Source organism: Salmo salar, chromosome 14 (assembly GCF_965601325.2).
Source record: "Salmo salar chromosome 14, fSalSal1, whole genome shotgun sequence".
NCBI lineage: Eukaryota > Metazoa > Chordata > Actinopteri > Salmoniformes > Salmonidae > Salmo > Salmo salar.
Genome location: NC_138304.1, coordinates 10976747 through 10989718, shown reverse-complemented (window position 1 = coordinate 10989718; position 12972 = coordinate 10976747). Strand labels below are relative to the sequence as shown.

The 12972-nt window shown below is 41.6% G+C and overlaps 1 protein-coding gene across 1 annotated transcript in view; it reads right to left on the bottom strand.

Moving 5' to 3' along the window:
* The window catches only part of ephb3a (eph receptor B3a), a 41698-nt gene extending 34917 nt beyond the window's left edge, over positions 1 to 6781 (bottom strand). Inside the window, exon 1 of the mRNA XM_014139353.3 lies at positions 6010 to 6781. Within this exon, the coding sequence (XP_013994828.1) occupies positions 6010 to 6073 (64 nt within the window). The 5' untranslated portion in view covers positions 6074 to 6781. The remainder of the gene's footprint in view (positions 1 to 6009) is intronic.
* Positions 6782 to 12972: the final 6191 nt, after the last annotated feature.

Below are 12972 nucleotides of genomic sequence, written 5' to 3'. Positions count from 1 at the left end.
ATTTGCCCTTCATGTACATGTACCATTTAAAAGTCTCCCCTTGTTGCTATAACTCAAATCCGGCAATTTACCCGTCCCCCCCCCCCCCTCCCGTCCCCCGTAATAAAACTGGCAGTGATGATGCCTCCCCCAGGGCCAAAAAACAGGAACTTGTTGTCCTTACAGCATCTCATTCACCGCCCATGGTGTATACTGTTTTTGATCACTGGAGCAAACATGCTCACTGCTGCTATGGGAGCACACATGCTAATGTTTAATTCACTTTGTTCAGATGGGCTGCTATGAAAGGAAGGCCTCTCCTCGTATTAATTTCACACTCACATCCACAAACAGATGAAATATTCAAAGGCGTAACGTCTCTCCGCTAATTTTGTGCATGATCGGATACATACAACAAATGGGTATTTTGACTGTAAACAGCAAATTCGTAGTGGCAAATTCAGAGTGCTTAGGCCTACTGTATGACTTATCTCGCTATCTAGTTTGCATGTGAGTGTGTCTTCCTTTTCCTCTATACACAACTGCAAGATTCTGCAATGTTATGTTTGACGCTTGATGAACCGCTTTAAATCAACTCAAGCTGACCCAATTCAACTTTCTCCTCCAGGCTATTTGCATCTGCGCATATGGTTCCATTCATAATTATGCGTATTTACTGTACGCTCTATAGAGAAGAGATAAATAAAGCGTGCACCGATATGGAGATGCTCTTCCGTAGTTATACGTGCGGAGATGATTGGATATTAGTGTGTTCTTCTGCAGCCATGCATACCTAGTGAGCTATTTCTATAGGACGTTAAGGTTTTCTGAGCTATTACATAATTGCAGTTACGCTCCAATACCATGCGACTCTGAAAATAGCACAAGTACACAACATTACTGTTAAAGGGGTTAGTCATAAAGAAGATGACAGGGTCAGTGAGTCACATGCCCATTGTATGGGTGACTAGGAGGCCAGAGCTTATGTCACTAGCTAAACTCATGGACAGACCCAAGGACACAGATGGACATTGCACTCAAATCCACAAAATAAATCAAAATTCAACTGACATACTGGTATTGAAAAAATACATATCCTAATGGAAACCAATGTGAAACGGCTAATTCAAGACTTCCATGAATTCCAATGAATCTATTGGAGTGAACTAAACAGCACTAAACTTTACTCAAATGAATTGGATTCATTCGAAGGACAAAAAAAATAAATAGACAAAACAAAAGTAATGGAAACCAACAGGCAACTGCCAATTCAAGAACCAAATTCAAATTCATCTCTTGGAATCCGCCATACTGACAACGAGGCATCGACCCCGACAACCCTAAAACCCATAATACACTTCAACTCCTCGAACGTCCACCCATCCTCAGAGGACAGACATTAGTTAACAACCCAGTGTTGAGTAACTGAAGTTGTTGGTCGGGGGAAAACTGGCTGATCATCAGCCTATGAAAATCTCTGTGAGACCCGCTAGGGAGGCTGCCGCTGCATTGATTTAGATGCTGACACCATAATTGATGAGCGATAACACTGGCTGGCGTCCAAGAGAAGCACATTTTACTCAGAGAAGGAAAGGCAGGCAGGGAACGTGGCGGAATTTGGAGAGAAATATATAAAGGAGCTGGTATAGCCTAAATGAAGTTGCCTTGGATTAGGTTAGTTGGGCACTTTGCTTCTTGAAAGTCCAATATCTTGAGTGGATTTTTTTCTTTAAGTATGGTACATGGGATACTTCGACATACCATTACAACCAATCACAAATTATTGGAATAAAAACCATATTCAAGATATCAGATTGACAATTCATAAATACACAGACTTCAATTAAAAGTGTGTGACCCTGCATAAAGCAGAAATAAATCCGGGGATATTTCTCTCTCCCTGGGATTTGGCCAGCTTGGCATAACCCAACACACAGGATAATGTCGCGTTCATGTGCTAGTTGGAACTAGGAAACTCTGAAATTTCCGACCTGCTAAACTACAGTAGTTGGCCAAAGCACGAGTATAAATACAACCAGTTAGCAAGTCAACTAACCCATGAACTCAGCACAAACCGCGGACCTGGTTTGCCAACCCTCCTGATGTACAGTACCAGTCAAAAGTTTGGACACACCTACTCATTCAAGTGTTTTTCTTTATTTTTACAATTATTGTAACAGACATCAAAACTATGAAATAACAAATATGGAATCATGTAGTAACCAAAAAAAAGTACTTTCCTGTGGATATTTTGTCTCAAATTTCAAGCAGCTGAAGGAAAAACTGCCCAGACAACAGGTAGAGGTAGTTCAAATGTAATTATATTCAACAGTCTGGCTTGTAAGGAAATTGTACATGATTTTGCACTCCAATGTTTTAGGCTGTATATACCAATTACATTGTGTATTACAGTCGGCTTGATCAGACAAATCTAAAGGCAACTTGCCTACATGTATCTTTGGACTGTCATTTTGTATGTGTCCAATGACATACACCATTGATTGCTATTGACTGGCTAGCAACTGGGAGAGTATGATCCTCTGGTAATTACAATACGCTTAGTTTTGTTAGTGTTTCTGAAATGACTACATATAAGTGAAGTATTTTGAAAGGAGAGAAAGCTTCAGGATATTAGAGGATTTGTTTCTTCCTCCCTCTTTAAATTGCTAGAGATATTGGCTTTTCCCTACAGAAAGGAAATGTATAGACTGACACTAAAGCTTTTTACACTGAGCATGTTGTAAAGTTTGGCACCCATTTTGAACATATATGAACAGTCAGTATATAACCGCCCCATTAGTGTAATATCAAAGACACTGGTAACTAGCTCCTATCTGTGGTAATACCTTGTGTACTTTGTGAGAACCAAAATACAGTATATGGGTGTTTAATGTAGGATTAATCCTTTATGTCAAATTGAGCTGTATCGTGGGCTTGGTCAAGCAACCCAACATAAGTACATGAGGGAATACTCAACTAGTGGGTGTAATAACACAGAAAAAGGTACTTGACAATAGCGAAATGGATGCAGCTGCAATGACGTGTGACACATATGGGTGACACGTGGAGGACCGAAAATGCATGGGACGTCCCTGCTTTCCTTTGTGGGGAAATCTATACCAAGGAACTGTTGCTGTGTGTGTTGTATGTTGTCATTGGTCAGTTTTCATAGAATAAATCCAATGTGTGACTCAACCACAACACAATACAGTGGTGTGATACAAAACAGGCAGTACCGAATAGTATGAACATAAATGGTAACTTTGTATCCTAACAATCGATCTACTCTATCCATTTTCAACTGTGGCAACAGTGGCGTTTTTAGCAAAAACTATTTTTTTAAGCCTATTACAGTTAAAACCTGCAATCAAAAGAACAGATTTTTGTATGTGCCATGCAATTGGCGAAATAAAGCTGCGCTTTATCTTATTATACAACGTAATATTCAAACATAATCGCATTTTTGGCAGTTCATCATGGCTTGCAAACACCCACATTCTTTGGAAACATCTAGGCTACTAGTCTGATTAATCAAGCTGTAATACGCAATGAATTGGTATATACAGCCTGAAACTAATGCCTGCAAAATCGTGTAAATGTTCCTTACAAGCCAGAATACAATTATATCTAAACTTATTCTACCGGTTGTCTGGGCGGTTTATCCTTCAAGCTGTTCGAAATTTGAGACAAAATTTCCACAGGAAAGTATTGTTTACCTGACTTTCTATAGAGCCTGTAGGTATATGGTTCAGTGACATCTGCTGATGGCTTTTTAAATGAATTGAATTGATTGATTGAGTTCAGCATCAAGGTAAAATGTGTATAATATTGGATATTCGATTTTCTCTATTGAACCAAGCATGCCATGACATTTTATTTAACCAAGCAAGTCAGTTAAGAACAAATTCTAATTTACAATGACAGCCTAACCCAGCCTAACCCGGACGACGCTGGGCCAATTGTGCGCCGCCCTATGGAACTCCCAATCACAGCCGGTTGTGATACAGCCTGGAATTGAACCAGGGTCTGTAGTAACACCTCTAGCACTGAGATGCAGTGTCTTAGTGCGCTGCACCACTCGGGAGCCCGACATTGAAAATTATATATTCAGAAACCTTTTTAGTGTGAATTTCATTATTAGTTTTTTTTATTCTGATTTACATAAAACATATATATTTTTTAAACCACCCAACAAAAAAGGTGTTGATTGTTCTCCATCCTCCCCTGATTCAGAATATACAATATTCAGTGTCATGGTAGGCTTGGTTCAATAGCCATTGACGAGAGAAAAACGAATATCCAATATAAAATTAACTTTACCTAGGTGCCAAACATATACAGTGCCTTGTTACCAAGTGGGATAAAATTTGATTTAATTGTCATTTTTTTTGTCAGCAATCTATACAAATTGCTATTTTCAAGTCATGCCATAGATTGTCAAGCAGATTTAAGTCAAAACTATAACTTTGCCACTCAAGAATCCACTCACTATCTTCTTGGTAAGCAATTCCAGTGTAGATTTGGCCTTTTGTTGTAGGTTATTGTCCTGCTGAAAGGTGAATTCCTCTCCTAGTCTCTGGTGTAAAGCAGACTGAAGCAGGTTTTCCTCTAGGATTTTGCCTGTGCTTAGCTCCATCCCTTTTCTTTTTATCCTGAAAAAATCCCCAGTATTTGCCGATGCTTGAAAATAAGGCCGCAGTTATTCAGTGATGTGTTGTGTTGGATTTGCCCCCAAACATAAGACTTTGCATTTTGGCCAAAAAGTGTATTTCTTTTTTGCAGTAATACTATAGTGCCTAAAGATGCATGTTTTGCAATATTTTGATTTAGTATATTTGCATTCTTCTTTTCACTCTGTCATTTAGGTCATTGTTGTGGAGTCAGTACAATTTGGTTCATCCTCAGTTTTCTCCCATCACAGCCATTGAATTTTATAGCTGTTTTAAAATCATCCTCATGGTGACATCCCTAAGCAGTTTTCTTCCTGTCCTGCTGCTCAGTTCAGCAGGATGACTGTATCTTTGATATGTCTGGGTGGTTTAATACATCATCCACAGCATAATTATTAACTTGACCATGCTTAAAGAGATATTCAATGTTTGATTTGTTTTTGTTACCTATCTACCAATCACTGCCCTTCTTTATGAGGCTTTTGTCAATTTCCCTCATCTTAGTAGTTGAATCTGTGCTTGAAATGGAATACTTGACTGAGGGAACTTAAAAATTTTATTTAACTAGGCAAGTCAATTAAGAACAACTTATTATTTACAATGACGGCCTACTCCAGCCAAACATGGACGAAGCTGGGCCAATTGTGCACCGCCCAATCACGGCCATATGTGATGCAGCCTGAATTCGAACCAATGACGCCTCTTGCACTGAGATGCAGTGCCTTAGACCGCTGCACCACTTCGGGAGCCACACTTACAGATGTAATGTATGTATGGATGGGGGACAGAGGAAGGGTTAGTCATTAAAAAATAATGTCAAATCCTATTATTTCACAGAATGAGTCCATGTAACTTATGTGATTTCTTAAGCTAAATTTTACACTTGCACCAATTTAGGCTTGCTGAAAACGTATGCAACGACTATATTTGTTAGATTTTTTTATAGCATTTTATATATATAAATAAAACCACGTCCACTTTGACATGAAAGTATTTTGTGTCGATTGTTAACAAAAAAAATGACAATTACGTTCATTTTAATCGCACTTTGAAACACAATAAAATGTGAAGAAATAGAAGGGGTCTGAATACTTTTGCAAGGCACTGTAAAAAACAGCCCTCTAAAAAGTCGGGTAAACAATATTTCCTGTGGATATTTTGTCTCAAATTCCGAGTTCAAATGTCATTTTATTCAACATTCTGTCTTGTGAGGCAAATTGACACGATTTTGCAGTCATTAGTTTCAGGCTGTATATACCAATGAATTGTGTATTAGAACCTGATTAATCGGAATGAGGCTACATGTGAAAGAAAAGTTCAAACAAAAGTGTAGCATATTGAAATGATTTTACATACATACCTTCAACAGATAATACCACGGGAAGCACAAAGCTGCATATCCACAGCAAGTAATCCATTGTCATAAACTAGGATCTTGCAACATTAATAAAGGTTTTGCCTGGACCCTTCAGATGGTGCCACACAATACACAGCACCTAAACCACCGGAGACGTAGAACCTTTCACAAGTCTCTTTATTCTCATGTCTTGAATTAATGCAACAAATAAAACCATCCCATTCCACTAGCCTACATCCAATCGCCGAAAGTAGTAATCAAGCAATTTTAGTTATTCATTCAAATCATCGGCCAAATCCACGGAGAAACAGCAAAGCTATGGAGCATTTACAATGCCCTTTCTCTCCGCCTTTCTCGCGCTTTATCGATGCCACATTGTAGTCCAAAAGCGCATCTATACACTCGCACATTGCTCCAAAAACACTGCAAATCTTATTTTTTTCTCCCAAAAAACTCAGTAATCCACTTCGCTGACTCAGTTGTAGCTGTTGCTCCTCAAGGAGTGTTCGTTGGAATGGCAATTGGGACTGCCGAGACAGAGGGGAGCTGGGGCGTGTGGGTGAAGGGATGGAAGGGGGGCGGGGGGTTGTCGGCTGTGGAGCAGCTGCCTTGCTCTGCGAGTCACACCCCTCCCGAGACGCAGAGAGAATGTCGTGAACTTTGGGGACCGGCATCAGAGACAAGAGAAAAGCCTTGGTTTGTGTGGAGGTTCTGTTCATTCAAATCCTAACCTGTCGGAATCAATCCATTTTCGATACAAAACGTTACTGTGGATAGGTGACGAATGTCAATATCTGCGCCTGGTTTTGAAATGGATAGATAGCGCCTCCCGCGGGTTATTGAGTGTCCAATCATATTTTATTTGTCACATGCTTTGTAAACAGGTGTAGACTAACAGTGGAATGCTTACTTACGGGTCCTTTTCCAACAATGCAGAGTTAAAGATAAAAAATAAAAAAATAAATAGAAATTGTGACAATAGGAATAAATACACAGTGAATAACGAATAATAATAATGAATAAAATAGCATGGCTATATACAGGGAGTACCAGTACAGAGTCCATGTTCTGGGGTATGAGGTAATTGAGGTAGATATGTACATATAGGTAGGAGTAAACTGACTAGGCAACAACATAGCAGACAGTAGCAGCAGCGTACGTGGTGAGTGTGAAAGTGTGTGTGTGGCGTCAGTATGCGTGTGTGAGCATATTATGTGTGTGTGGCGTGTGTGGTGTGTGTATTTGTGTGTTGGGGTGTCAGTGTAAGTATGTTTGAGTGTGCGGGTAGAGTCTAGTGTGAGGACATAGAGTCAGTGCAAGAGAGTTAGTGCAAAAATTGGTCAGTGCAAGTAGTCCGGGTAGCCATTGATTACCTATTTAGCAGTCATCTTGGCTTGGGGGTAGAAGCTGTTCAGGGTCCTGTTGGTTCCAGACTTGATGCAGTGTTACTGCTTGCCGTGTGGTAGCAGAAATAAGAGTTTATGACTTGGGTGGCTGGAGTCTTTGACAATTTATTGGGCCTTCCCCTGACACCGCCTGGTATAGAGGTCCTAGATGGCAGGGCCATACACACCACCCTCTGTTCCGTCTTGTGGTCGGGTGCCTTGCAGTTGCCGTACCAAGCGGCGATGCAGCCAGTCAAGATGCTCTCAATGGTGCAGCTGTAGAACTTTTTGAGGATCTGAGGGCCCGTGCCAAACCTTTCAGCCTCCTGAGGGGGAAGAGGTGCTGTCGTACCCTCTTCACAACTGTGTGGGTGTGTGTGGACCATGTTCATTTCTTAGTGATGTGGACACAGAGGACCTTGAAGCTCTCGACCTGCTCCACTACAACCCCTCTGTTTCCTGTAGTCCATAATCAGCTCCTTTGTCTTGCGGACGTTGAGGGAGAGGTTGTTGTCCTGGCACAACACTGCCTATAGGAGGCTCATTGTCATCGGTGATCAGTCCTACCACTGTCGTGAATAACACATTCAATAACACATTCATTGAATAACACATTCATAAATGGCAAAAAAGACAGTCAAAATAATAAGGAATAAGGTTTTGAAGTGTCTGTCCTATGTCTAGGAGATATAAGAAAGCTCAGGAAATATATATATACTGCTCAAAAAAATAAAGGGAACACTTAAACAACACATCCTAGATCTGAATGAAAGAAATAATCTTATTAAATACTTTTTTCTTTACATAGTTGAATGTGCTGACAACAAAATCACACAAAAATAATCAATGGAAATCCAATTTATCAACCCATGGAGGTCTGGATTTGGAGTCACACTCAAAATTAAAGTGGAAAACCACACTACAGGCTGATCCAACTTTGATGTAATGTCCTTAAAACAAGTCAAAATGAGGCTCAGTAGTGTGTGTGGCCTCCACGTGCCTGTATGACCTCCCTACAACGCCTGGGCATGCTCCTGATGAGGTGGCGGATTGTCTCCTGAGGGATCTCCTCCCAGACCTGGACTAAAGCATCCGCCAACTCCTGGACAGTCTGTGGTGCAACGTGACGTTGGTGGATGGAGCGAGACATCATGTCCCAGATGTGCTCAATTGGATTCAGGTCTGGGGAACGGGCGGGCCAGTCCATAGCATCAATGTCTTCCTCTTGCAGGAACTGCTGACACACTCCAGCCACATGAGGTCTAGCATTGTCTTGCATTAGGAGGAACCCAGGGCCAACCGCACCAGCATATGGTCTCACAAGAGGTCTGAGGATCTCATCTCGGTACCTAATGGCAGTCAGCCTACCTCTGGCGAGCACATGGAGGGCTGTGTGGCCCCCCAAAGACCCACCGCCAAAGCGGTCATGCTGGAGGATGTTGCAGGCAGCAGAACGTTCTCCACGGCGTCTCCAGACTCTGTCACGTCTGTCACATGTGCTCAGTGTGAACCTGCTTTCATCTGTGAAGAGCACAGGGCGCCAGTGGCGAATTTGCCAATCTTGGTGTTCTCTGGCAAATGCCAAACGTCCTGCACGGTGTTGGGCTGTAAGCACAACCCCCACCTGTGGACGTCGGGTCCTCATACCACCCTCATGGAGTCTGTTTCTGACCGTTTGAGCAGACACATGCACATTTGTGGCCTGCTGGAGGTCATTTTGCAGGGCTCTGGCGGTGCTTCTCCTGCTCCTCCTTGCACAAAGGCGGAGGTAGCGGTCCTGCTGCTGGGTTGTTGCCCTCCTACGGCCTCCTCCACGTCTCCTGATGTACTGGCCTGTCTCCTGGTAGCGCCTCCATGCTCTGGACACTACGCTGACAGACACAGCAAACCTTCTTGCCACAGCTCGCATTGATGTGCCATCCTGGATGAGCTGCACTACCTGAGCCACTTGTGTGGGTTGTAGACTCCGTCTCATGCTACCACTAGAGTGAAAGCACCGGCAGCATTCAAAAGTGACCAAAACATCAGCCAGGAAGCATAGGAACTGAGAAGTGGTCTGTGGTCCCTACCTGCAGAACCACTCCTTTATTGGTGGTGTCTTGCTAATTGCCTATAATTTCCACCTGTCTATTCCATTTGCACAACAGCATGTGAAATTTATTGTCAATCAGTGTTGCTTCCTAAGTGGACAGTTTGATTTCACAGAAGTGTTACATTGTGTTGTTTAAGTGTTCCCTTTATTTTTTTGAGCAGTGTATATATATTTATTTTTTTACACATTAAACCCCTTATTTGTGATGGCACAAAACTACTTCCATACTTCCATTCGTTTCTATGGGTTACCTTCAGACGAGTCCCGTGACACTTGTGGGGGTCACAGAGCGAAACAGAGAACACTATCATGTTCATTTGAGTCTCCCCTTTCCATATTGTGGAAGACCGGTTTTCAGGATGTCTCATGGTCTGACAAACACCGCTGTAGCAGATGCGGTGGATTGGAGTGCTGCCCATGCAAAAAGACCTGATATCTCCACCTTAAATTGACAGTATTTGATGGGATTTTTTAATGATGTTTCTTAGACTCGTAAGGATTAAAACTCCATTACACTAGACCTCTTCTCTTTTGTCTCTCCCCCCAGTGGTGTGTGTAGGTTACAGGACATGGCACTCATGAGTCCCATGTTCAAACAAGGCCCCCCTTCAACACTGCTAATTCATCTGTCTCTCTCCTCTCCACCCTGCCCAAAAAGCCCCCTCCCCTTTGCCCCCTCACCAGCTTGATCCCCCCCCCCATGACCAGCTCCCCCTAGCCCCCCCATGTGACCCCCCCCCCCCCCCCCCCCCCCGAACCCACCCACTCACACAGACTCCCCAGCTCCCGACTATTTTTGTTTTGTCCCCAGTCTTTGTGGTCTTATTATCTACAGTTCAGTTCCCAGCAGGCTTGGGTCTGCTGCCCCTCCATTGAAACAGTGATTGATAGGAGGGCTCTTTAAACCACATATCACTACATTGACACTGAACCAAAAATATGACGCTGCTGCCTGCTGGGGTGTTGTTGTGATGTAACTTATGTAGCTAGCGATGTATTGGGTGCTTTAATAGTTGACAGACATAGTGTTTTTCTTTTGAGAGTATGGAAAGTCTACTTTTTATACAGGGTGTTTTTCTCATTAGCAGATGTCAAGACAACAGATAAACTGTATGTTCAGTCAGTGCTATCAAGAAGGAAAGAGTAGCCAGTCTATCAAGTAGCCTATGGAGGAGGGTTTACAAATACTTTGATTTGTGTGTAGGGGTGGTAACACTCACGCTCCTTCCTATGTGTATTGGATACCTACATGTTGGAGAGTGAGAGAAAGAGAGAGAGAAAAGAGCAAGAGAGAGAGGAGAGCGAGAGAGAGAGGATCGATTTCTGTCATTTAACAAAGGACCAGTGTTTCCCAAAATTCAATGGGGAAAATATGAAAGGCGTTAGGTGGGTTATAGGGCAAACAACTGCATTTTAGACCACCACTCATAGCAGGAATTTAACAACAGAGGGACTCCTGAAGAGAGGAAGGACTGTCATCTGAAGAGTGTTGCCAGCATCTATGCGGGTGTGAAATCTAAACCTCTCACTCATTCTGTGACTTCCTCTTCCTAGGAACGTGTTGGTCAACAGTATCATTTACACACTATCATTAACATGTTGCCATCAACACATTATCATCAACACCACCATGATTCTGTCTGCTGTTTCCAGAAGTTTGAGGCCTGAGAGAATGCTCTATAGTGTTCTGTATATGAATTAGAGGTCAGGTAAGTTATCTACAGTGCCTTCAGAAATGATTCACACCCCTTGACTTTTTCCACATTTTGTTGTGTTACAAAGTTTTGTCATTTTTTGTCAACGACAAAATACTCTGTAATGTCAAAGTGGAAATTATTTTTGTGGGGGATGGAAAATGAAATACAAATACATTTTCACTAGATAAACGTTCAACCCTCTGAGTCAATACGTTAGAATCACAATTGGCAGCGATTACAGCTGTGAGTCTTTCTGGGTAAGTCTCTAAGAGCTTTGCAAACCTGGATTGTACAATATTTGCCCATTATTCTTTTTTAAATTCTTCAAGCTCCGTCATGTTGGCTGTTGATTATTCCTAAACAGCCATTTTCAAGTCTTGCCATAGATTTTCAAGATGATATAAGTCAAAACTGCAAGTAGGCCACTCAGGAACATTCAATGTTGTCTTGGTAAGTAACTCCAGTGTATAATTGGCCTTGTGTTGTAGGTTATTATCCTGCTGAAATATGGATTTGTCTCCCACTGTCTGTTGGAAAGCAGACTGAACCAGGTTTTCCTCTAGGACTTTGCCTGTGCTTAGCTCTATTCCTTTTCTTTTTATCCTAAAAACTCTCTAGTCCTTGCCGATGACTAGCATACCCATAACATGTTGCAGCCACCACCATGCTTGAAAATATGAAGAGTGTTACTCAGTGATGTTGGTATTCAGGACAAAAAAATAATTTCTTTGCCCATTTTTTCACAGTATGACTACATTTTAGTCATTCAGCGTACACTCTTATCCAGAGCAACTTAAATGTTCATACGTTTTTTGTACTGGTCCCCTGTGGGAATCAAACCCACAACCCTGACATTACAAGTGCCATGCTCTACCAACTGAGCTACACAGGAGATCAATAAGGTGCTGTTTGCAAACTTTCGTGCCTTATTGCAAACATGATGCATGTTTTGTAATATTTTTATTCTGTGCAAGCTTCCTTCTTTTTACTATGTCATTTCCACTATGTATTGTGGAGTAACTACAATGTTGTCAACCATCCTCAGCCATTTACGTCTGTAACTATTTTAAAATTACCACTGGCCTCATGGTGAAATCCCTGAGCAGTTTTCTTCCTCTCCGTTTACTGAGTTAGGAAGGACGCCTGTATCTTTGTAGTGACTGGGTGTATTGATACACCATCCAAAGTGTAATTAATAACTTCACCTTGCTCAAAGGGATATTCAATGTCAGTTTTTTTTACCCATCTACCAATAGGTGCCCTTCTTTTCGAGGCGTTGGAAAACCTCCCTGGTCTTTGTCGTTGAATCTGTGCTTGAAATTCACATGCTCGACTGAGGGATCTTACAGATAATTGTATGCGTGGGATACAGAGATGGGGTTGTCATTCAAAAATCATGTTAAACACCATTATTGCACACCGAGTAGGCCAATGCAACGTATCTGACTTGTTAAGCAAATGTTTACTCCTAAACTTATTTAGGCTTGCCATAACAAAAGGGTTTGAATACTTATTGACTCAAGACATTTTAACTTTTAATAGTTTTTATTCATTTGTAAAAATGTCTAAAAACATAATTCCACTTTGACATTATGGGGTATTGTTTGTAGATCAGAGACACAACATCTTAATGTAATGAATTTGTAAGTTCAGGCTGTAACACAACCAAATGTGGAAAAAGTCAAGGGGTGTGAATACTTTCTGAAGGCACTGTAAATAGATAGATGGATGGGCCCTGCTAAATGACTAAAATATAGCTAGATTGCTATCTATCTATCCATCTATCCATCTA